At 41.8% G+C, this 27,376-nt stretch overlaps 1 protein-coding gene across 1 annotated transcript; it reads right to left on the reverse strand.

Annotated features, from left to right (window-relative positions):
- Positions 1–920: 920 nt before the first annotated feature.
- LOC115145206 (serine/threonine-protein kinase BRSK2-like) lies at positions 921–25,861 on the reverse strand. Its single transcript, XM_029686578.2, is given in 20 exon segments — positions 921–5,914; positions 5,994–6,083; positions 6,488–6,692; positions 6,925–7,048; positions 7,296–7,344; positions 9,843–10,096; positions 10,098–10,453; positions 11,085–11,145; positions 15,235–15,397; positions 15,849–15,946; positions 16,651–16,815; positions 17,215–17,246; positions 17,516–17,662; positions 17,746–17,814; positions 17,952–17,985; positions 18,076–18,192; positions 19,604–19,744; positions 22,411–22,496; positions 23,054–23,148; positions 24,466–25,861. Coding segments are annotated over 20 exon segments (2,583 nt in total). The 5' UTR covers positions 24,554–25,861; the 3' UTR covers positions 921–5,705.
- Positions 25,862–27,376: the final 1,515 nt, after the last annotated feature.

Here is a 27,376-nt window from a genome sequence, read left to right on the forward strand (position 1 = left end):
ATTACAGTTAGAACTACAGTTCTAACTGTAACAGGACCGTACAGTTGCATAAAATAGTCTACTGATGTACTACCTCAGGGCTCTCCAATCCTGTTCCTGGAGATCTACTGTCCTCGAGGTTTTCACTCCAACACTAATCTAGCGCACCTGATTCTAATAATTAGCTGGTTGATAGGTTGAATCAGGTTAAATACAACAGGGGTTGGAGCGAAAACCTACAGGAGGGAAGCTTGCCAGGAACAAGGTAGGAGAGCCCTGGTCTACATCTTCAAGTTCAAGGCAGATAATGTTTTTAGAAAGCAAGATTCCCCATTATAGTCAATGGGAGTATGGCGGTCTTAGTGGTCAATATTTGTGGATATACATATATATTATATATTTCTTGAATTCAACCATTATTGGATTCACATTTAGATGTGTGAACAGCCATCCCACAATAACTACAATCTGTAAGGCGCAAATAGCTAAATGAGAGCAGCACTGTGATTTACATGGACTGTAGCCTACAAACGCCTATTCCTGCTCTTTTCCCACGATCCATCAAACACGTTTGGTGTGTTTCATAGTGGTCTCTGATTTGTGGTCAGACTCGCCCAGGTGGAACAAACTTACATTTGCGCCTTTTTTCAATGCTGAATTGGATGGCATTGAAAAAAACAGAAGTGTTTCGCAAACATCCTTTTTGAAATTAAAAAGTAATCTAGTTTTTCAAAAGTATCTGTAATCTGATTACAATGTTTTTGCTGGTAATGGATTACAGTTACCGTTTTCTTTTTGTAACGGTAATCCGTTACAAAAAGTAATCCGGTGCTCCCCAACCGTGGTTCTGCGTCCCTAGAACGAATGGTGGGTTCATTCAATATCGTACATCCATCGCTCGCTACACACAAAAGCCAACAAAAGCACAGCTGCTGGTGCAGGAATTAATTGTGTGTATCCAAGCACACTGGAAACCACGCACAAATGAAAAACAACACAGATAGCAACCATTTTTATATAAATACCTGTTTAATCCTGAAATGTCTTGTCGTAAAAGCACACCAAATAAGAAGTTATTCAAACACCGAATCTCTTTTTTTTCCTTCAACCACTCCTGTCACTTCCAGTGAAAACAGACTGGAGTAGGTGGGCTGTGGCGCCAGAGAGCCACATACATGGATGACTTAACTCTCACAACCCTGCCTCTTTTTTTTGTCACATGGCACGCGGTAAACACCCTTTGCGAGTGTATTTACACCCTTTGCGAGTCAATACAGTAAATTATCAATCAATTTACACATCCAAAAAACAGACCCAGGAGCTGTCGTGTTGCTACACGGTGTAGTCTACATTTGGCAATATTATATATATATTTATTTATTTATTTTTAAATACTATTTTTGCTAAAGAAAATTATTCTGTTCAACCATAACAAAACGCAGATGATGTTTGATCACAATTTATGGTCAGTAATCCTAATTAATAGAAGAGTAGGAATTGAGGCACCGTTTCTTTACTTCTGATGTAGTTTATTGTTCTTTATTTATCACAGGCAATAATAATCATAATAGTGCACTTTCATTTTTTTTTTTTATATAATACAGACATTTCTTATATAATCATCCTCATCAGGTTTTTCCCCCCCTGTTTTAAATATTTACGAATTGTTTTGTTCTACTGTGTATGAAGGGGGGGGATTACAATTTTACAATCTTGGAATGATCAATAATGATGACAATAATCATATTGTGAGTACAGTGTGAATAAAGAATCAAGATATGGTTTCATACTTACTGTATACAATGGATAGGGGTGTGATTATATAAGGATGGGGTTGGGTTGAGGTATTTTCATCTGGATGAGAGGGTGGGGGGGTTTAAGAAGAGATAATGAGGGTGTAGGAAGGGGGCAAGGAGGGAGTTGGGGTGGTTGCTGTAAGATTCACCCACAATGGGGTTGAAACATCTCCCCTCATCCCATTGTTTACTTTGAACGGTTATTTACACAGAATGTCTAAGGGTTTCGCTCTAGTTGTGTCTCCAGCCAGCATTTCCCCTAGTTTTTGTTTTCAGGCGAGGCAAGGCAGGGTGTCAAAGCTCTCAGTAACAGCAACGTCCAGGCCCTCTGGCCTCAACAACGCCAATTGAAACCATTAGAAGCCAAACTCTTTTAAACGTGAAGCAACAGAGCTGGGCAGGGAGGCCTACCCCACCTATACAAAAGGTAAAGGTAACACGGTCTCCCACTAACTCTGTTTTTTAGCACAGGGTAATGGAAAATTAAAGTCTGCGGGGTCGTGGGTCTTGTGTCACATCTATCTCCCATTCAAATGACCCTGATCTCTGACCTAGAATGTGGCGGGGGGGGGGAGGATGAGGGCTCTGAGAGGTCGTGCACACACAATCTCACAGACACCGGGGACACACACTGACAGGTCGAGCAAATATAACAGACATGTACCTCCCTCCGTACGCATCATCTTAAGGCGTTCAAACAAATTCCTGGCGATGCAAACTCTTACTACTACTATTATGTGCAGGACGGTGCTGGATCCACCTATATTAATGCAGTAAAAAAACATTCACTGTCATCATCACCTACAGGGCCACATTGCTTTCGAGTAGTGTCATGCAGCATTTCATTGGCGACTAGCTCGGCTAGCCTGGTTACACATTCACAATAGTTCCTGGAACCATGCTGGAAAGGACTATGTGAAAGGAAAATATCCAAGACAGCACAGTACGGTTCGTCACGATAGTAGGAAAATGGGTACATGATTCCTGCCAAAAGGCCTTGAGTGAAGGGTGTGAGCTACAATGAGAGGTGAGCTACTAAAGTCAACAATAAATAATCATGTTCTTTGCTGTGAGGAAGGGGAGCGAGACGAGCCCTAGGCAAGGAAATCGAGGAAGACTGCCTACCACTCTTTTCGTATTTCATGGTAAATGGCCGATTCACACCAATTAAGTATACAGTACAGCTGTTATAGATAGAGTATGATGAATAAAGAGTTACAATAACCTACGGTTCTAAGTCTCCTGGCTACAGAATCGCCCTGTTTGCTGTACAAGCAGTTGTTTCCTACGGTAGCAGTGTGTTGACTCCGACTGATATGAAGTTTGATGATGGCTGATGGGGACGTGGTATAACTTGCAGCGGTGATTCTTAGTCACTGTGCTGTGGTCACAGCCAAGGAATGGTGAGGCAGGGTGAGACTGATAATAGGTGCTTAATGGTAGTGGCATGAAACAACCAGGTGACGACGAGGGACTAGGGAGGGACTAGGGGAGCGACTAGAACGAAACCTGTGTTTTCTGGCGCTCTGTGCAAGGGGAAGGGGTATGAGGGGGGTCGTAATGAAGGGGTTGGGGGGCATGGCAGTGGCCAAGGGCGAAGGGATGGTAGGGGGAAACCACTTTATTTGTTTTGTGTCTTTTAGGACAGTGCATTCCAATTTTAAGGTCAAATTTATAATAGTTTTTTTTTTCTCTGAAAGAACAGGAGGGTCCGTGTGTATGTGAATACTGCTTGTGTTCTGCACGTGGTGTTGGGCCCTCAGTCAGTGTTTTTATGTGGTGTGTCCATATCTTTGTACGCTTAAGTAACAACATTCTAGCAGAATATGACAGAGAAGGAATTAGAGATTACTATCCCCACCCTTTCCTGCTCTCTGCTTTTTCAAGTGTCTATGCGATAATTTTTTATTTACTTCATGGAAGATTTTCATATTTTTTGCCATCCCAGAAATTCCCAAAGCATCAAATCTATCCTTGGTTCATTTCTTAAAATTAGTTTTGTTTTGTTGCTTTAAATGGGAAATCTTCATTATACCAAGCAAAGACAAATCAACAATAAAGACATCAAAAAGAGCTGGAAGAAATTTTGCAGCATTGGTTTCTAAAACATTGAGGAATGAATGGACAAGAGGTTGTTTTCTGACTCGCTCTGGAAAAGAGGGTTCAATCTGGTTTCAACTACAGCAGCCATTTTGTCAGTTTCAAATGCTGTTCCAATATTCCAACAGAACTTTCCCCTCTATTTTTGTCAGCATCTTCCCTTTCCACTACATTTCCTCTTTGCAATATATAAATCAACAAATAAATACATAAATAAATATTACATAAATCTATGACATAAAATGAAATAAATAAATATTGTCACAATAGTGTTTGTTTTTGACATTCACTTGGTTAGCGTTAACTCCATTATGTTGGCGGCAAACATCAAACTCATTTGTGCTCAAATCACATAAACAAAAGGTGAAAGGAAACCAAAAACTAAATGGATTTCATAATTTTTGTGTGGTCTGTTCCTTTCCTCTCCTGGGAATGAGTGTGCAGCGGTTTCAATGTTTTTCTCTCTGTCATCCTTAAGTCAAAGTCTCTTTTTGTTTCTTGAAATGAGCTTTTCCACCTCCTCACCACCCTCTGCGCTCTTAACAGAACAAGTCAGTTTAGGGCCTTTTCAAAAGCCGCATCATTCAGTGCCCCATGTCGGCCATATTGTGAATGTAAGGGAGGGAGGAGGGAGGGTTGGTTGTTTTCTGTAGAAAACAATAATGTATGTGGAGTGCTTGGTTCAGTCCTCCTGGAATAAACAACCAATGAAGGTAACTTCCTGTGAACTACATCTTCTTCATCTTCCATTGGACTGAAGTGAACAGAGCTCATCATTCAGAGGATCTGCTGAGGGTTCCATTCATAGTATTACTCTAATGATTCTAGTTATATGGTTCCATTATCTGTTTGAAATCTCTACATATTCCAGATGTCAGTTGTAGTGGGGGCGTTGAGACTTTCTTCCATGCCTCGTCTGTTATTTTTCTTCGACTTGGGTGATATCTGTAGAGATATCTGTTGCTTAATCCTCATTTAAAGGCAAGATGGTTTTCATAAGTTTGTTTCAATTGCATTTTAGGAATCATACAATTGTGGTGCTTAGTTATAAAGAAAAACAGATATTTGTCTTTATTTTGTTCAAATAGCTGTATTGACATCTTTGGAGCTACTTGGATGCAAAGATGCATTTGGACGCTTCATTCTGATTTTGATGCAGTGTTCCTCATCATTATCTTAAATTCTACCATGTTTCTGTTCTCGTAACTTATCGTTAATGAGAATCCAGTGAAAGGACCCAACCTGTCTGTTTCCTTGATATCCACTGAATTGACTTGACCCGTAATATTTCACTCTCACTGTCCCAAAAAGCGATGTTAGGTAAAACTTAAAAGTGGATCCACGTCAACTGGGAAACACTTTTATAATTGTTGATATTATTTCGGAATTTTCACAATGGTTTTCATCTTATTGGTTGTAGACCAGATAACTAAAAAATCCATTTAGCCTTTAACCATTCAGAGCCTGTCATTCCCTATATAAGTCTGCCCACTTATTTTACTGGCTACATATTGTTGTTGGCAGTTGCATGATGTGTTGTACTTCAAACGTACAAATAGACATTTTTCTGATCTTGTCTTCTGTTCTGAAGCTAATCTGAGTGACACTGCGTTTTACTCTCATCCGCTATTTTCTTTCTTCCATCTTGGTGGCCAACTATCTTGTTGGGCCCATTTCAGGTTGAAGCAGTGGTTTGTGATGATGATTGCTGGGTCAGGTGGTTTGGTAGATGTGACGGTGGTAGTGGTGATAGGGGGTTTGTCTGTGTTGTTCTCTAGGGTCATCTCTCTCTATCTGCCCTATCCTGTTGTCTGTTTCCAGAATGTTCCCTCAGGGCTGGGACTGTGTTCCGTTGGAGGAAAGGAGTCTGGTCTTGTCTTTGCCCGAGCTCCTCCTCTGAAGCACGCTCCCACTGCCCCCTATCCCTGCGTCACCATGCTCACACCTCTCGCCCCGGTCCCCGCCTCCTTCCGAACGTCGGGAGTTTTGCCGGGTCGGGGTGCTGGGCGGACGCGAGGTCAGCTGCCCATTCTTCTCATCTGGGGAGAAAAATATAAAAAACATGAGTTTGATGAAGACAGAGATATAAACAGTGTGTGTGTGCGTGAGGGGACCCACCAGCCAGTGCCTGCACAGATGGCTGATCATGAGTACTAAGTAGCTGGGCTTGAATCGTTTCCACCACTCTCTTGAACCTGCGACTTGGACCTAAGGAGAAAGACAAACACTCAGTCAAGGTATACACTGCCCCGCATCAATATTTTAGATGAATTACCTACATGTATAATGAGTTCTGTTAACTGTCTTGACAGTTTTGTGGTATATGTTGGGGATATATTATAGGATCAAATCATGCCAAACATTAGTTACCAAACACTGATTACACATTTTTGCCAATAAATGTATCATAGACCAAATTAAACTGTAACTTCAAGCAAATCATACCTTCCGCTTAAGTCACATTCTCACTTGAAAATCCTACTCCATTTGAAATCAAATGCATAACGAAGTGACAATACGTCTTAAGTGAAAGTTAGGATTTGCCCCTTGGTTGGTTGCAAGAACACTTAAAAAAGTCTTACTGTAACACAAACAGGTTTGGGAACCACTACCTGATATGAGGGTGAAAGTCACACTGTAGATGCCATTTTCCCTCTTTCCTTCCCTCTCGGCTCGTTCCTTTTCCCTCTCTCCCTCAGAGAAGGCAATGTCCACCTGGAACTTAACAGGCTTCTGGAAGACGGAGGGGCCACCAGAGGACTTATATTCTGCTCTGAAGCTGGTCTGGGAGACGACGCTGTGACTCAGGGACGGGATCTGGACAGATGTAATGTAACAACACAGCATTGGAAACAGAGGTGGAACCAGCTTTACAAGCTTTCCATCTATGTTTATGTGTTCATGTTTTATGAATGTGGTTGTGTAGCTTTGTATCATGGCTGTAAAGGCCTTTCACTGAAACCGAGTAGGGGAAGGTACAGAGGAGAGGAGAGAGTTGTCAGAGAGAGACAGAGAGGAAGAATGAGTGAGAATAGACAGAGATACTCACAGACAAGAAGGCATGGACTATATCAGCTTTGATGGAACTAAGCGGTTTGTCTCTAATGACAACAAATATCTGTTCCTCCTTTTCCAGGCTGATGAAGTTCCCAAACCACGACTTCTTGGCCAGCCTGCCAGTCAGAAGCAACAGTCATATAGTATTTTTTTTTAAAGAATCTACATTTCAAACGTTAAATAGAGGTGCTTTTATAAGCATTTATAATGGCTTATTCAAGGAAGTTGATTTAAAGTGTTACCTAAACATGCAGCATAGAAATGTGCTACAGGCTAGCAGATAGCATTTTACATGACAGGCAGGACAGTCATTCTGATGGATATAGATAGACCAACTGTGTATGTCTAGGATTATCTACTTACTCTGGGCTTGATTCTGGAGTTAGACTGGACATGTCCTCCGGTGTTGGAACTACAGGAGAGCAAAAGGAGAGAGATGGAGAGAGAAAGGAGAGATGGGGGAGTTATATATAGAGGAAAGATAGAAAAATAAGGAGAAAGAGAGAGGGTGGGGAGGGAGAAAGTAGAGTGGAGTGGAGAGGGGGAAGTAAAAATTTGATGACACCACTTGATGAGGTTCAGTTTCATTGATTTAATTACCAATCTGTCTAATTAATTTGAGCACCGTATAGTACACTACGGTCTTTCTGCAATGGTAGCAGAGACTGTGGCTACTTTGAGAACAGAATATGCACATACTGGTAACAATGTTTACAAACTGTTTTACACAATTCATATGTATTTACTGTCATGGCCTATCCTATATACAGTGCTTTCAGAAAGTATTCACACCCCTTGACTTTTTCCACATTTTGTTGTATTACAGCTTGAATTTAAAATTAATTAAATATCTTTTTTTTTACTGGCCTACACACGACACCCCGTAGTGTGAAAGTGAAATTATGTTTAGACATTTTTACAAATTAATACAAAATTAAAAGCTGAAATGTCTTGACTCAAGTAATCAACCCCTTCATTTTGGCAAAGCCTAAATAGTCACACACTGATGTTTCACTTGTCTTTGTGATTGTTTCCACCCCCCTCCAGGTGTCGCCCATCTTGCCCATTATCCACTGTGTATTTATAACTGTGTTCTGGTTGTCTGTTGCCAGTTCGTCTTGTTTGTCAAGTTAACCAGTGCGATTGTTCTTAGCTCCTGTTTTTCCCAGTCTCTCTTTTTCTCGCCACCCTGGTTTTGACCCTTGCCTGTCCTGACTCTGAGCCCGCCTGCCTGACCACTCTGCCTGCCGACCTGTACCTTTGCCCCACCTCTGCCTACCCTGAGCCTGTCTGCCGTCCAGTACCGTTGCCCCACCTCTGGTTTACTGACCCCTGCCAGCCTTGACCTGTCTACTGCCTGCCCCTGTTGGATTATTAAACCATTGTTAATTCGACAATGTCTGCATCTGGGTCTCACTTTTTAACCTGATATAAATAAATTCAGGAGTAAAAATGTGCTTAACTCACATAATAAGTTGCATGGACTCACTGTGTGCAACAATAGTGTTTATAACATGACTTTTGAATGACAACCTCATCTCTGTACCCGACACAGATAATTGTAAGGTCCTTCAGTCGAGCAGTGAATTTCAAACACAGATTCAACCAAAGACCAGGGATGTTTTCCAAAGCCTCGCAAATGGGACCTACTGGTAGATGGGTTAAAAAAGCAGACATTGAATATCCCTTTGAGCATGGTGAAGTTATTAAGGACACTGTGGATGGTGTATCAATACACCGATTGACTACAAAGATACAGGCATCCTTCCTTACTCAATTGCCGCATATGAAGGAAATCGCTTAGGGGATTTCACCATGAGGCCAATGGTGACTTTAAAACAGTTCGAGTTTAATGCCTGTGATAGAAGAAAACTGGGGATGGATGAACAACGTTGTAGTTACTACACAATACTAACCTAATTGAAGCCTGTACAGAATTTTTTTATTTATTATTCCAAAACATTTGCAACAAGGAAGTAAAGTAATACTACAAAAAAGTATTGTTTGGGGAAAATCCAATATAACACATTACTGAGCACCACTCCATATTTTCAAGCATAGTGGTGGCTGCATCATGTAATGGGCATACTTAAGGACTGGAGAGTTTTTCAGCATAAAAAAAAAGAAACGGAATGGCGCTAAGCACAGGTGAAAACCTAGATCAGTCTGCTTTCCACCAGACACTGGGAGATGAATTCACCTTTCAGAAGGACAATAACATAAAACTCAAGGTCAAATCTATACTGGAGTTGCTTACCAAAAAGACCGTGAATGTTCTTGAGTTACAGTTTTGACTTAAATCTGCTTGAAAATCTATGGCAAGACTTGAAAATGGTTGTCCAGCAATGATGAACAATTAATTGGACAGAGCTCGAAGAATTTAGAAAATAATGATAGGCAAATGTTGTACAATCCAGGTCTGCAAATCTATTTAGAGACTTACCCAGAAGGACTCAGAATCACATTTGGCAGTGATTACAACACTCATGGGTGTGAATAATTCTTTTAAATTGAATAAAATGTCTAAAACACTTTTTCACTTTGTCAATATGTGTTATTATTGGTAGATGGGTGCGCAAATAAATATATTTAATCAATTTTGAATTCAGGCTGTAACAACAAAATGTGGAATGAGTCCAGGGATATGAATACTTTCTGAAGACACTAACTACTGATGTACACATTGAAAATATGAATCACAATGCATATAATTGTTTATATCATATACTTTCGATATCCAAACATCAAGGTTTGGCCCAAATCTGTTTTGACTCCAAATGAAATGAAATACATTGAATTGCCAAATTCCTGAATTGAAATAGAATTGACCTCTCTCACCCTGCAGTTTGCCAATAACCCGTCCCACTCTCATACTACAGCTTGCACACACTCCCCTCCTCTCTCTCTTACCCTGCAGTTTGCGTCGGTGGAAGCGTGGCGATCCCAGCAGGTTGTTCTTAAAGGAGTTGAGGCGTGTCCTCCAGTGGGCGGAGCTACTGGCGGCCATCCCCCCGCTGCCTCCAGGGCTGGAGGGCGGGGTTAGGGAGAGGGATCCTCCCCCGCCCACACCCCCACCGCCTCCCTCCGCCCGCGAGGAGGAGGAGGATGAGGAGGAGGAGGGAGGGGTGGGCGGGGGGTGCTGGGGGTGGTGGACGGGGTGCCCAGGGGGTGGGGAGTGGAGACCCCTGAGGGGTGACCTGTGGCACAGGGGCAGAGTTAGGATAGATGTTCTTAGTGACTGACTTAAAGACGGAGGGGGCGGGGAAAAAAAAGAAGCGAGGGATGGGGGAGAGGATGGGTGAGGGGGACGGAGAGGGGAGAGCTTGGAGAGGTAGTGACTTCATGGACTGGAGGTGAGGGCGATCGGAGAGCCCTTTGGAGGGCAGAGTCTGGGTTTTGGGGTCAGGCACGGTCGTCCGTTGTGACGGCCGGGGAGTGGTGGCACTTCCTGGTTTGGGGTCTTTGGAGTGGGTGGTGGAGGCGGAGGTGACTTCTGATTGGCTGAAAGTGAAAACTGGGCTCTGATGCGTGGGAATAGAAAGGACAGAGGGATGGAGAGGAAGGAAGGAGGGAAGGAAAGATGAAGAGAGCAATGGTCATGAGTTATGATTTATGAATATACTATAGACTTCTGATTGTACTTACATTTCTAATTGTAGGGATTTATCAAATGAATATTCTGATATTCAATCTTATTATGTAAATGTAATTTAGCGTCCATTTTGAATAAAGGTCCAGAGACCCTTTCAATTTGAGGGCTAATATGTGATCTTATCAGTGTGTGCCTCTTCTCTTTGTGTGCCTCTATTTGGAATGTGTATGTGTGTCTCTAGTGTTCCTCTAGGCCCTTACTATTGGTGTGTGTGAGTATCTATGTTATGGGTAATGGCTCAGAATGGGACAGTATGAGGGTGATGGACAGTCTCAGAAGAACAGTTACAATTACACTTCAGTACAGAGAAACACAATCAAATCACAGTAGTGTAGATGTGCAGTAGCACATTTCACCATGAACAAAAGGTAGTCTGTACAAAAATATACTGATATTACAGGTAAGGTATTTTATAAATTCTTCAGTAGAACCACCTCAATAACAATCAGGTAGTGTAAATGTGTGTCCATTTGTAAAAGAGTTGGCCAAGCGTGACTTACCCTGGGACTGCTGAGAGGACTTGATGAGAGCCCTGTTGAAGCTCCACTGACTGAACGAGACCTGGAGGACAAAAATCCTAGTATCAGACAAGACTGGTACAGTAACACATAGCATAGTCTCCCTTATGGAAAAAACACATGAATTTCACGTGATCTTATGTGAAGTTAATGTGATAACATGTGGCAACATGTGATAAAATGAAACTACACGTCACAACATTTCAATGTTTTCCACATGTGAAAGTGCAAATTCGATTTTCACGTGAAAGTTTTTCACATGTGAAAATGCAATTCCACATATGAGAGTTTGATTTTCACAAGTGAAAACTGTTTACACATGAAAGTGCAAATTTGTGAATCTGCAATTCACATGTGAGGTGAAAACATTTTACTCTTCTCACATGTGAAAGGGTGGTGTTAGCATGTGAACTCTATATTGAATACATGTGAAGAACTGATCTAATGTGCCTAATTTTATCCATGTAAAAATGTCAGCTCAATTTCAGCTTCACATTTTTTTTTAAAGGGAAGTAAATAAATGGTATGGGGGTTTTAAGGTAAGTGGTACGTTGTGAAGCTAAATTGTGTAATAAAAAAAGGTGTACAAATCTTTCATCAATGACAATATGCTTACATTTGACATATTCACTTAGTACTGACTTTTCAATATGACCCAAGATTGGTTTTGAACTCACAACCTCTGGATTACGCTGACCTTGCTGCTGCACCACAGAGTCTGTAGCAGTCTAAGAAGTCACATACACATTCATTACCTATAATACATTTTTTGCACATAGAGTGTCATCTGCACTGCTATTTTAGTTATCTCACTATTCTTTCATCATTGATATAATTTACTTTTTTCAGCAATTTGAGGGTTTTCTGTATAGTTGTCTAATGTTGGTGGGGTATATTATTCTGTATTAATGTTACTCCTGAATATAAATATAATCATTTTTCTTGACTGTATTATACAAAACTGAGATTTACTATTAAATCCAAAATGTAGGAATACATGTGAAATCAGTCATTGACACAGACAATGTGGTGTAACAGGAAGATTGTAATACTGTGACCCACGGGATCGTGAGTACAAATCCCAGTTGAGGACCTGTTGTAAAATAATTACTGTATAAATAACCATACACAATGTAATCAAGTGTGGAAACCACTGCAGCAATTTTGTGACATCCTATTAACTTTTCATTTGCAGGTCATCATGTGAAACTTTGTGAAATATCACCACATGTGTAGTGTTCCAAAACCACATGGTTTCACATGTGAAATAGAATTTTGCATGTGCAAAACATGTGGAACTTTCACATGTGAAATGATGTGGAACTTTCACATGTGAAATTATGTGATTTTCCACATGTGAAATTATGTTTTTTCCATGACAACATTGGTACAGTAACAACCTTTACTGAAACCTTTAAGTATGGTCCACTAACAGGCTACACTAGTACAACACAAAGTATGTGTGTATTATATATATATATATATATATATATGTATATATATATATATAATACACACACATACATACATACACACACACACACAGTGCTGTGAAAAAGTATTTGCCCCCTTCCTGATTTCTTATTTTTTTGCACATTTGTCACACTTAAAGGTTTCAGATCAAACCAATTTAAATATTACACAAAGATAACTGCATTTTGTGTTTACTTGGGTTAAGTGATGATTTTATTTATTAAGGGAAAAAAGCTATCCGAACCCTATGTGAAAAAGTAATTGCCCCCTAAACCTAATAACTGGTTGTGCCACCCTCAGCAGCAACAACTGCAATCAAGCGTTTGCGATAACTGGCATTGAGCCTTTCACATCGCTGTGGAGGAATTTTGGCCCACTCTTCTTTGCAGAATTGTTTTCATTTCAGCCACATTGGAGGGTTTTCGAGCATGAACCGCCTTTAAGGTCACGCTACAGCATCTCAATTGGATTTTAACGGACTTTGACTAGGCCACTCCGAAACCTTCATTTTTTTTTTTTAAGCCATTCAGAGGTGGACTTGCTGGTGTGTTTTGGATCATTGTCCTGCTGCAGAACCCAAGTGCACATCAGCTTGAGGTCACGAACTGATGGCCGGACATTCTCCTTCACAATTTTTTGGTAGAGAGCAGAATTCATGGTTCCATCAATCACAGAAAATCATCCAGGTCCTGAAGCAGCAAAGCAGCCCCAGACATTCACACTACCACCATCATATCTGACTGTTGGTATGATGTTCTTTTTCTGAAATGCTGTGTTACTTTTACGCCAGATGTAACGGGACGCACACCTCCCAAAAAGTTCAACTTTCGTCTCGTCAGTCCATAGAATATTTTCCCAAAAGTCTTGGGGATCATCAAGATGTTTTTTGCCAAAAGTGAGATGAGCCTTTGTTCTTTTTGGTCAGCAGTGGTTTTCGCCTTGGAACTGCCATGGATGCCATTTTTGGCCAGTCTCTTTCTTATGGTTGAGTCATGAACACGGACCTTAACTGAGGCAAGTGAGGCCTGCACTGCAAGCTTTAGAAATGGCTTTGTAACCCTTTCCAGACTGATAGATGTCAATTACTTTGTTTCTCATCTGTTCCTGAATTTCTTTGGATCGCAGCATGATGTCTTGCTTTTTGAAATCTTTTGGCCTACTTCACTTTGTCAGACAGGTTCTATTTAAGTGATTTCATGATTCAACAGGTCTGGCAGTAATCAGGCCTGGGTGTGGCTAGTGAAATTTAATAAGCGGGGGCAATTACTTTGTCATAGAGGGCTATGAAGGTTCGGATAATTTAATTAAGGGAAAAAAGCTATCACTGAACTGCATTTTGTGTTTACTTGGGTTATCTTTGTGTAATATTAAAATGTGTTTGATGATCTGAAACATTTAAGTGTGGCAAATGTGCAAAGAAATAAGAAATCAGGAAGGTGGCAAATATTTTTTCACAACACTGTATATATGGTGCATATGTGTGTCTTTATGTGTGACCTGAGTGTGTGTGTATGTGAGGTTCTTCAAATAGCCACCCTTTGCCTTTGACAGCTTTGCACACTCTTGGCTTGCTCTCAACCAGCTTCAATTCTTTTCCAACAGTTTTGAAGGAGTTCCCACCTATGCTGAGCACTTGTTGGCTGCTTTTCCGTCACTGTGTTGGGTCATTGTCCTGTTGAAAAACAAATGATACTCCCACTAAGCACAAACCAGATGGGATGGCGTATCGCTGCAGAATCCTGAGGTAGCCATGCTGGTTAAGTGTGCTTTGAATTCAAAATAAATCACAGACAGTGTTACCGGCAAAGCACCCCCACACCATAACACCTCCTCCATGCTTACGGTGGGAAATACAGATGCAGAGATCATCCGTTCACCCACACCTCGTCTCACAAAGATCCGTTGCTAATGTCCATTGCTCTTGTTTCTTGGCCCATCAAGTCTCTTCTTAATGGTGTCCTTTAGTAGTGATTTCTTTGCAGCAATTCGACCATGAAGGCTTGATTCACAGTCTCCTCTGAACAGTTGATGTTGAGATGTGTCTGTTACTTGAACTCTGTAAAGCATTTATTTGGGCTGCAATTTCTGAGGCAGGTAACTCATGAATTTATCCTCTGCAGCAGAGGTAACTCTGGGTCTTACATTCCTGTGGCTGTCCTCATGGGAGCCAGTTTCATCATAGAGCTTGATGTTTTTTGCGACTTCACTTGAAGAAAAGTTAAAAGTTCTTGAAAATTTCTGTATTGACTGACCTTCATGTCTTAAAGTAATGGACTGTCGTTTCTCTTTGCTTTTTTGAGCTGTTCTTTCCATAATATGGACTTGGTATTTTACCAAATAGGGCTATCTTCTGTATACCACCCCTACCTTATCACAACACAACTGATTGGCTCAAATGTATTAAGGAAAGAAATTCCACAAATGAACTTTTATTAAAGGCACACCTTTTAATTGAAATGCATTCCTCATGAAGCTGGTTGAGAGAATGCCAAGAATGTGCAAAGCTGTCATCAAGGCAAAGGGTGGCTATTTGAAGAATAGTTTTGATGTCTTCACTATTATTCTACAATATTTGTATAGAACATAGTCAAAATAAAGAAAAACCATTGAATGAGTAGGTGTTCTAAAACTTTTGACCGGTAGTGTATCTATGTCTAACCTCTGGCTGTGTGCGGAGGTGTCTAGCGCCCTGCGCGTGGGTGTGGGGGAGCCCTGCTCCGTCACACTCAGCACCTCCAGACTCTTCCTCTCCGGCCGGCACCGGCCATGACGGGTCAGCATGGGAGAGTCCACCCGTTTCCTAGGGGGATCTGCTGGGAGACCTTAGAAAGGTTAGAATCCAGGTCTCAGAGGTACACAAAGGTTAAAGCACCTCCAACTTATGTTAATTAAAGCACTGGTGCTTTGTCTGGAGGTTTTGAGATGCTGACATGTTGGACATGTTTCCAAAAAAACTGCAGACCAACAAGAATTTGTTGTAAAATTTTGTCACAGGACAATTATTTTGAAAAGTCAGATGTTGCTTATTGTCGCTAGCTTCACAGATACCTATCAGTAAGTCCAAGTTGGCTAGAAAAAGAATGTTCCAAATTATTTTTTTAAATGTTATGTTAGAATTGAAAATGAATAGAATATTTCTGGGAGTGCTCAGAGCACACGGTGGACACGGTGGAGAAATCAGTGTCCAATAAGTGTAGGTTAGGAATGTTGTTCCTTTCTAAATATATGTGGTCTAAAGGTTTACCAATGTTGTCTAAAGGTTTTCTTTCTAACCTATATCATTCCTGGGCGGCAGGTCTTCGTCCTCACAGCTGGGGTAACGCTCTTTCCTGTCCAAGAGGAGGTAGTAGATCATCTTCTCCTGGTTGTCTCTTGGAAAACGAGAGAGAGAGAGCGAGAGATCTGGGGTTAATATCTGACCAGAATATAATTGTTTTATTAACAATAACGAAACAGTTGTAGTAGTATAGTTACAGCCTGAATAGTACACTCAGAACTAGAGCATAATGTGAATGTGAGAGTTGGAGGGACAACAGTAGAAGGAGAAAGAGCCATTGTTAATATCTTTGGTCATGTTTATGCTTTGCCAGAGTGATGTAGCATTTGACGTGCCAAAAAAAGCAGATTAGATTGGTCAGTCAGTCAGTCGGAGAGAGAGAGAGAGAGAGAGAGAGAGAGAGAGAGAGAGAGAGAGAGAGAGAGAGAGAGAGAGAGAGAGAGAGAGAGAGATTAAAAATAGGAAGAGGAAGGACCCTGTCCAAATACTCCACAAAGTCCTATTTCCAAAGGTCAGATTACCTTTACTTCTCCAGAGAGACAGAGAGAAAAATACTAGGATAGAGAGAGGCAGGAAAAAAATTGTAGGGAGCAAGAGAAAGAGAGAAAGAGAGAAAGAAAATAATTATCCTATTCCTACTTCTAATAGAGGTGCCAGAGACACTAAGAGAGAAATCAAGAGTTCGTTTCCACAGCAACCAGTGAATGGTGACACTACAGGGGCCACATCAAGGGACACTCAGCGCAGGTCCCGGGTCAGCTTTCCCCCATCTCTAAAAGCACCCCAGACAGTACTCACTCCTCACACTGCAGGTCCTGGGTCAGTTTTCCCCGGTCTCTGAAGCAGCCTAGAGAGTGCATGCTGTCCAGTACATCGGGGTCCAGCTCTGTCAGCGACACAATCCTCTTCACACACACACGTCTGGGAGGAGGCTGCTCCGGACACGGCTCGTTACGACCACCACTGAAAAGGGGAAATATGGAAAGGAGGAAAGAGATAGTGTGATAACAGACACAGAGATCGAGATAGAAAGACAAATGGAGGGGAGAGAGTACAGATAAGTAAAGAGTTCCGTCAACAAGGTCACATACACAAGCAACTCAACTGACTTTCTTTTATTCTTCTATTCAGAGAGAAGACTGATACATTTTTTAAATTTAACCTTTATTTAACTAGGCAAGTCAGTTAAGAACAAATTCTTATTACAATGACAGCCTAGGAACAGTGGCTTAACCGCCTTGTTCAAGGGCAGAACGCTCTAACCAACGCTCTAACCACCAGGCTCACTGACTAGTGTCAGAGAATACCAGATGTGGGTGAGAAAGTAGAGAAAATAGAGTCGAATGGGATGAGTGTACTTACAGATACCATGAGTGTTTTTGTATTGCTTCTAGCTGTAAGAGAACACAGACACAGTCAGTTAGTTACCTAAACAGAACACAGGGTACTCCTAGGGCTATCTAGTCAGTACCATGAGTCTTTCCCCCCCACCCTTTTTCCCCCTTTCCCATACCGTGAGTCTCAGGGTTGACCTCGATCATGCCTTTGAGCAGGGTCTGGCTCTCCTTCGCCCCATCATCATCCTCCCTCTCTCCATAATCCCCTTCCCTCTCCTCTCTCCCTTCCACCATCCCCCCCTCTATCCCCCTCTCCTCCCCCGTACCGTGAGTCTCTTGTCAGGGTTGACCTCAATCATTCCTTTGAGCAGGGCCTGGCAGTCTGGGGGGATGAAGTGGGGCATGTGGAACACCCCACTCTTCACCTTCTCAAGGAGCTGGCGCAGGTTGTCATGGTCAAAGGGTAGAGCTCCCTATACACACAGGAGAGGAGAGAGGGGAGTTACAGAGCGAGAGACAGAGGGGAAGAAAGATGGAGAGAGGAAGAGGTTCTTACCACCAGCAGTGCAAAGAGAATAACGCCACAGCTCCATACATCTGCCCTGCGACCATCATACTTCTCCCCCTGCAATACAAGACGGCACTACACTCACTTAGAATAAAATATATTCACTGTTCAATCATACAGTATATACACACACATATTGTAGGTGCATGCACCTTGACAATAACCACAGACATACACAGAGAAAGGAAACTTACCCTGATAACTTCTGGACATGCATAGTGAGGAGATCTGAAATCATTCAGAAGAAAGAAAATAACATTCTTAACATTCATAAACATACGGTACATCACTAAGGACTCAGGAACACACAGTACTCACCCACAGCTGGTCTCTAGCAGGCTGTCCCCCACCTGTAGGGAGGCCATGCCAAAGTCAGCGATGCGGATGTTGTTCTTCTCATCCAGGAGCAGGTTCTCAGGCTTCAGGTCTCTATGACTACACACACACACACACACACACACACACACACACACACACACACACACACACACACACACACACACACACACACACACACACACACACAGGTTAGAGAAACAGGTCTGTTCTCTTCTTTCACCTATTTTCCTACCTCTCAATCTCTCTAGTTTTAAATGGATTTATTTAAAATTGAGGCTGTGTATACAGTTGAAGTCGGAAATTTACATACACCTTAGCCAAATGTCGATATAGGACTCGTTTTACTGTGGATACAGATACTTTTTTTCAGATACTGATACAGATATCATCACAAGGTCCTTTGCGGTTGTTTTGGGATTGATTTGCACTTTTCCCACCAAAGTACGTTCATCTCTAGGAGACCGAACGCGTTTCCTTCCTGAGCAGTATGACGGCTGCTTGGTCCCAGGGTGTATATACTTGCGTACTATTGTTTGTACAGATGAACGTGGTACCTTCAGGCGTTTGGAAATTGCTCCCAAGGATGAACCAGACTTGTGGAGGTCTACTATTTTTTTTGTTGACGTCTTGGTTGATTTCTTTTGATTTTCCCATGATGTCAAGCAAATAAGCACTGAGTTTGAAGGTAGGCATTGAAATACATCCACAGGTACCCCCCCCCCGATTGACTCAAATGATGTCAATTAGCCTATCAGAAGCTTATTTTTCGGGACTTTTCCAAGCTATTTAAAGACACAGTCAACTTAGTGTCTGTACATTTCTGACCCACTGGAATTGTGATACAGTGGATTGTAAGTGAAATAATCTGTCTGTATAAACAATTGTTGGAAAAATGACTTGTGTCATGTGTGGCCGATGTGAAATGGCTAGCTAGTTAGCGGTGGTGTGCACTAATAGTGTTTCAGTCGGTGACGTCACTCGCTCTGAAACCTAGAAGTAGTTGTTCCCTTCTAGAGAAGGATTTTTAAGTATTGAGACAACTGAGACATGGATTGTGTAGGTGTGCCATTCTGAGGGTGAATGGGCAAGACTTAAGCGCTTTTGAATGGGGTATGGTAGTAGGTGCCAAGCGCCCTGGTTTGAGTGTTTCAAGACCTGGAAAGCCTTTCTGGGGTTTTCACGCTTAACAGTTCCCCCTGTGAATCATGAATGGTTACCCAAAGGGCATCCAGCCAACTCGACGCAACTGTGGGAAGCATTGGAGTCAACATGGGCCAGCATCCCTGTCGAACGCTTTCGACACCTTGCAGAGTCCATGCCCCTACGAATTGAGGCTGTTCTGAGGGAGGTGCAACTCAATATTAGGAAGGTGTTCCTAATGTTTGAAATACTCAGTGTTAATCGCTATATACAGTATATTGCTGTATATACTGCATTGCTGTAGTGTCTGACTATCGAGTGGCTGTGTATATATTGCTGTATACAGTATATTGCTGTAGTGGCTGACCATATAGAGTGGCTGTGGCAGAAGTCCAGCGCTGAGATGATCTGTCTGAAGAACTTCCTGGCCTCTTTAGGTGTCAGTCTGCCCTTCTTCACCAGGTAGTCAAATAACTCTCCTCCTGAAACATGCTCCAACACCAGATACCTGGGAGAGGGGGATAGGGAGGGAGGGAGAGAGGGATAGAAAAAAGGTGGGGTGATTGAAGGAAGTGGGAGAGAGAATGACAGGGAGGGAGGGAGGGAGGGAGGGAGGGAGGGAGGGAGGGAGGGAGGGATCAAATGCTGTATGTTCAAGCATATAATAATAACAAACTATATACCCACTATACATGCTCATACTCATACTCATGCTCATTGGGGCGGCAGGGTAGCCTAGTGGTTAGAGCGTTGGACTAGTAACTGAATGGTTGCAAGTTCAGTTAACCCACTGTTCCTAGGCCGTCATTGAAAATAAGAATTTGTTCTTAACTGACTTGCCTAGTTAAATAAAGGTAAAATAAATAAAAATACATACACTCATGCAATCTGATGTGTACATGCTTGAACATAGTCCTGTATAGGCCTGTTCATATGCTCACACTTTCAGTACAGCAACAATTATCACTCACACATTGATGCGCGCGCACACACACATACAGTTGAAGTCGAAAGTTTACATACACCTTAGCCAAATAAATTTAAATTCAGTTTTTCACAATACCTGACATTTAATTAATCCTAGTAAAAATTCCCTGTCCGTTAGGATCACCACTTTATTTAAAGAATGTGAAATGTTAGAATAATAGCAGAGAGAATTATTTATTTCAGCATGTATTTCTTTCATCACATTCCCAGTGGGTCAGAAGTTTACATACTCAATTAGTATTTGGTAGCATTGCCTTTAATTCGTTTAACCTTTCTGGCGCAGGCGTTCCACTAGCGACCCACTTCGACAACATCCTGTGAAATTGCAGAGCGCCAAATTCAAAATACAGAAGGTCTTAATAAACATTCATAAAAATATAAGTGTTATACATCGGCTTAAAGATTAACTTGTTAATCCAGGCACTTTGTCAGATTTCAAAAAGGCTTTACGGCGAAAGCATACCATGCAATTATCTGAGGACAGCGCCCCGCTTACAAAAGCAAACATTTTCCAACCAAGTAGAGGAGTCACGAAAGTCAGAAATAGCAATAAAATGAATCACTTACCTTTGAAGATAATAGTACCGGGAAAGTTCGTTGAAACATGTCAAACAATGTTAATAATTCATCCTCAGGTTGTCAATTGTCTAAATAATCGATAATATTTCAACCGGACAATAGCGTATTCAATCGAAAGGAAAAAAACGAAGGGCGCGTACTCGGTCACGAGCGCAAACCAGCACTGCTTGATTCTACAGTCCAATGACAGAAAGGTCTCATTCTTCTTCATTTTCAGAAAACAAGCCTGAAACAATGTCTAAAGACTGTTGATATCTAGGGGAAGCCATAGGAACTGCAATCTGGGTCCTAAACCCATTAAATACTCTAAACGCATTCAATTGAAAATACCCACATCAAAAAAATCCAAATTCCTGGATAGATTTTCCTCCGGTTTTCACCTGCCATATCAGTTATGTTATACTCAGATATAATTGTTTTTAATTTTAGGAAACTTTGGCGTGTTTTCTATCTAAATATACCAATTATATGCATATCCTAGCTTCTAGGACTGAGTAACAGGCAGTTTACTTCGGGCACGCTTCTCATCCAGACGTCGAAATACTGCCCCCAAGCCCTAAGAAGGGTCAAACGTTTCGGGTAGCCTTCCACAAGCTTCCCACAATAAGTTGAGTGAATTTTGGCTCATTCCTCCTGCCCGAGCTGGTGTAACTGAGTCAGGTTTGTAAGCCTCCTTGCTCGCACATGCCTTTTCAGTTCTCCCCACAGATTTTCTATAGGATTGAGGTCAGGGCTTTGCGATGGCCACTCCAATACCTTGACTTTGTTGTCCTTAAGCCATTTTTCCACAACTTTGGAAGTATGCTTGGGGTCATTGTCCATTTGGAAGACCTATTTGCGACCAAGCATTAACTTCCTGACTGATAGCTTGAGATGTTGCTTCAATATATCCACATAATTTTCCTTTCACATGATGCCATCTAGTTTGTGAAGTGTACCAGTCCCTCCTGTAGCAAAGCATCCCCACAACACGATGCTGCCACCCCCTGTGCTTCACGGTTGGGATGGTGTTCTTTGGCTTGCAAGCGTCCCCATTTTTCCTCCAAACATAACGATGGTCATTATGGCCAAACAGTTCTATTTTTCAACAGTCAACTTAGTGTATGTAAACTTCTGACCACTGGAATTGTGATACAGTGAATTATAAGTGAAATAATCTGTCTGTAAACAATTGTTGGTAAAATTACTTATGTCATGTGTGGCCGATGTGAAATGGCTAGCTAGTTAGCGGTGGTGCGCGCTAATAGTGTTTCAGTCGGTGATGTCACTCGCTCTGAGACCTAGAAGTAGTTCTTCCCCTTGCTCTGCTGTGGCGCGATGGGTAACGATGTGTGCAGAGGGTCCCTGGTTCGAGCCCAGGTTGGGGCGAGGAGAGGGACGGAAGCTAAACTGTTACACTTGCACATGACCGACTTGCCAAAACTATAGTTTGTTAACAAGAAATTTGTGTGGTTGAAAAATGAGTTTTAATGACTCCAACCTAAGTGTATGTAAACTTCCGACATCAACTGTACATGCACACACAGTATATTATTGAGTTTTAGTACAGTATAAGAGACAGGCAGAAAGAGAGGGAGAAAGAGTGAGAAAAGAGGATAATATACTTACAGGTATTTGTTATTCTCATAAACATCATGCAGCTTCAGCACATGAGGGTGCTCTATTAGTTTTAGAATAGCTATCTCCCTCTCCACCTAGAGATAGAGAAAGAGATCGAGAGAGAGAGAGAGAGGAGGAGGTATGAACAGAGAGGAGGTAGAGAGAGAGAGAGAGGAGATAAAGATAGCAGGAGCAAGAGGGGAAGAGAGAGAGCAAGAGATAGAGAGAGAGAGAGAGAGCGAGCGAGAGTGTGTCTGTGAATGAATGTGACAGAGAGTTTGTATATACATAGTTTGTATACACATAGCCTATACACACCTCAAATAACCCAGAAGTAGAATACAAAGAAGAACCAAAGAGGAAGAAAAAGCTGATGATATATTGTATATCAATACCTTAATTAGTAACGACAGCACGCTGGCTGTCTATATAATGTGCTTCTACAAATTCATATTAGCAGGCTCATGGCTCTCTCTGTAGGCTACTGGACCTTCAGAAGGACAGACTCAGAGAGCGTCTGAGTCCCAATTGGCACCTTACTCCCTATAAAGTGCACTACTTTTGACCAGTGCCCATGCTCTGGTCAGAAGTAACATATGATGTAGGGAATAGGGTGCCATTTGGGACGCAGGCAGCTTCTCTGGGTTCATACCTTCATAAGGACAGACTCGGACAGCTTCTCTCGGTTCACAATCTTTATGGCCACCTTCTGTCCCGTAATACAGTGGACTCCCAGCTTCACCAAACCTGGGAGAGAGAGGGTGGAGGAGGAGATGGGGGGAGAGTGAGATAAATAGAGAGACAAAGACCGAGATAGAGAGAGCAAAATAGAGCAGAAAGAAAGAAAAGCTTTGAGTTTGTCTTGTTTGCTTTAGTTACCTTTATTTTCAACACAGCTCAATTCTCATTCATAACAAGTGAACCAGAACCAGACCATACAGGAGACACATGTGGAGCATGACCTCACACATACCATATTGACTTGACTATGCAGAACCTAATGGCCTAATTCAGCGACTGCAGTCTACATCAATCTGTTTACAGTTCAACCAGTTCAATCCACTAAGGCTACACCAGCCTGTTTCCAGCACTGACATCTGATACGACAAGTCTACCACTTACTCATCAAAGCCTCTATAATAAACCAAGGAATTCCAGTCTTCTCTATCGATTTAAATTCAAGTAAACTGGTCACATTACACAGGTCTAAAAAAGTTTCCCGAGGGCCAGACTCCCAGACCAGGATTAAGTCTACTCCTAGATTAAAAAGCATGCTCAGTGGAGAAACTATTGTTTAGTCCAGGAATAGAGAATAGACTTAATCTGGGACTGGTACATCGGCACTTAATAGATCAGTTCAATCTGCTAGTCCAGTCTCCGCCGTCTAGAAGCCTACTTTACTATGGTGGAGGGTCATTTAACTCCAATATAAAGGTCCGGTTTCCCAGACACAAATTCAACCTTATCTTGCACTAAAAAGGCCTTTCAATAGAGAATGAAGCCCTGGACTAGGCTTAATCTGGACCGGGAAACCACCCTTTATGTTGGAGTTAGTTAGACTTCAGAACACCAGGAGATGAAAGATAACAAGATATGCCTGACTGTGTCCACAACTGTACTGCATTGTCAATGAGATCCACACCTCAGAACACATGGATTCATTCATAAAGGCCATACACACATACACAAACAGGTAGACACATACATACAACTACTCTTCACAATAATATTACATGCAACATTATACACATGTAAAACCTGTGACAGCATGCTTCACATTACTGATCACAGATATTTGTCAATATCAATAATATTGGACATATTGGCCCATTGATGTCAGTTGCTACCACAACTGGGACATACAAACGAATACACACAAATATCAATACTGAGGACATAATGTTCAGGTGCACAAAGAGTGGACTCTTTAGATGACCAATTGTATTTCTCGGCCTAATATACATAAATAGCTATAGATATGACTATTTTCATCTACCATGCACTAATATTAGCAGCTTTTTCGCGTGATGGTGCGTTTAAAGGGAGCGGTGCAAGTATGCTTACCTGTCTGCCCCTTCCCAAGGGTTTTCTCTAACCGGTAAGGCCCGACGTATTGGGCCGACTGGCCTACGGACAGCTCCTTGCTTGTCATGATGTCCGTGCGTTGAAGGCGATATTATATGATGATAAGGAGATCAAATCACTGTTGTTTTCAATAGGAATGTATAGCTATCGGTCCTCGGGGTAGAACGGCTCCACGGTAATAGCATTACAGACGCCTAGCGATATTATCACAGGGAGGAATGGAGAGAGCGGTTGTAGTCGTGATGACAATTTCGTGGCCTATCGTCTAGGCTGGGCTACTCCCATGCACTTGCCTTTTTCTATGCGGTTACCGTGATATAAATTCGGTAAACTCCAGCTTATTATCAACGACCGTGAATTAACTAAACAGGAATGAAATAATGGGATGTTAGAAAGTGGAAGAGAGAAATTCGTAGGGAGATTGACAGGTGCATATTTGAGAAGTCCAAAATGATGCCAGTTATTATGAATTACAAGTATTATTAACAGTATACGAAATAAATGTGTCCTATTGTTAATATTAGTACAGGCAGATAGATGTAAGGAGCTGCAATAGCCTATCAAAAATGATTGAATCAGATAGGCTCCATGTAACGGCTAGATTGCACACAATTCTGCACCCCATAGCCTACACCCGTTACTGTCATCAGTGATCCTTATAATAACATACTAATGGCATTTGTAAAGAATCTTATTATCGTAACATATTTTAGTCTCCCTCCACCTCTTGTTATCCCATTTTGGTATGTAAACTATCTCTGCTCCGCCCTTTAGGCTATATGAATAGTAATATTCCGTTTTAGCCTCAGAGGGGTGGTTTTCCCAATATCCGGTGCACTCTTCGGATTATCCCAAGGCCTGGTATCAGGAAATAGAGGGGAACAGAGAGTCAAAACAGCCACCCTGCTATCCACACCCGTTCGGACTAGTCTACACTTCTTTCTATCTGTATTCTCCAGTCAACGTCTGTCAACAATTTCACCTTGCGTTTCTGTTCAGACCAAAATATTTTTTTCTTTCGATAAATAATCGTTTTCTCTATTATGTACAATGCTCGATTGGATGGTTGTAATAAATCGTGGTTCTACAAAAAATGACAATATTTAGCTGGCGTAGTACTCTCCTCCCTTCTATCCCTTGCTCTCTCCCTCCCTCGCCGTCTATGGACACATCACAGCATCCCCGTTCGCGCTCCTGCCGCCGCTGGTTTCAATATTCATCCTTCACCTGTGTCCTTGTACAGAAAGATGTAGCTTCAGAAGCGATTAAAAAAATATCTGCTTGTCTGTCGAAGTTCTTTGCATCCACAATCCGTTACGGGATAGCCTCCCTTCTGGCCGCAAAACCGTTTTATTTTTTCTCTCTCCCCTCTTCCTTCTCCTCATCCGATACAGCAGCATCAGCATCCGGGTTCCGCCCCCCGCTCTCCTCCATCCTTTCCTTGTCTACCTCTCCTTAAAATATTCTCTCCGTCGCCTATCCTATCCGCTCACCTACTTCTCTTTTCAAACACACCAACTTTTGGGCTGAAAATACGCATGAAAATACTCTTTCCATCATCTAATGGTGTAAAGAAAAGAAGATACACTTGTTGTTGAATGTTCTTGTAGAATAGAATATTATAGTATATAATAACAAACCGATTAAGTTACTTCCTTTTAATAGTATTTGTACGTCCCTCTGTGATCCATTTCCACGTCTTTCTTATTTCATCCCAGGCAACACAAAATGTAATTACACGACTTTACTAGTGTTTAACTAAAAGTATGTTTCTCTTGATCTAGCCTATTGATTGGTAAAATCAGACAGATATTATTAATCTCACGTCATTTCTATGACGTGTGTAGTTTCTCTCATAAATTGCAACAACAGTCGTAGCGAATGGATACCAGTACCCATTAATAATAGGCTAATAGGCCTAGCATGTTGGCACACCATCATGCAGTTCCGCACTTGCACATTGGGCGGCAGTACTTGTTCATGGTCCTGACTTGGCAGAAAGTAACATACAACATGAATTTAATTGCATGATTTAATTCGATTATTTTTGATTGATTTATTTGGCCAATTATTATTATTTGGTATGATGGATTTATTATTATAGTGTCTTGCGTCATCCAGATGCCCGGCCCATATATGGGCTTATTATACGACACTAAGCTTATTCAGTGTATCGTTTACAGTGTGTGAATATAATGGTGATATATATTACATGGACTGACTGCGTCTTTCTTTATCCCAACACAGTTAAGCCAAAACCTGGCCAAGGCTTTCAGCTCTGTCAATCACCACATTCTTATTGGCAGACTCGACAGCCTTGGTTTCTCAAAATTTTGCCTCACCTGGTTTACCAACTACTTCTCTGATAGAGTTCAGTGTGTCAAATTGGATGGCCTGTTGTCCGGACCTCTGGCAGTCTCTATGGGGGTGCCACAGGTACCAGCCTTGGGCCGACTCTCTTCTCTGTATACATCAATGATGTTGCTCTTGCTGCTGGTGATTCTCTGGTACACCTCTATGCAGACGACACCATTCTGTATACTTCTGGCCACTCTTTGGACACTGTGTTAACTAACCTCCAGACGAGCTTCAATGCCATACAACTCTCCTTCCGTGGCCTTCAACTGCTCTTCAGCGCAAGTAAAACTAAATGCATGCTATTCAACTGATCACTGCCCGCACCTGCTCACCCATCCAGCATCACTACTCTGGACAGCTCTGACTTAAAATACGTGGACAACTACAAATACCTAGGTGTCTGGTTAGACTGTAAACTCTCCTTCCAGACTCACATTAAGCATCTCCAATCCTAAATTAAATCTAGAATTGGCATCCTATATCGCAACAAAGCATCCTTCACTCATGCTGCCAAACATACCCTCGTAAAACT

The sequence above is a fragment of the Oncorhynchus nerka genome, linkage group LG17 (genome assembly GCF_034236695.1).
Source record: "Oncorhynchus nerka isolate Pitt River linkage group LG17, Oner_Uvic_2.0, whole genome shotgun sequence".
Classification (NCBI taxonomy): Eukaryota; Metazoa; Chordata; class Actinopteri; order Salmoniformes; family Salmonidae; genus Oncorhynchus; species Oncorhynchus nerka.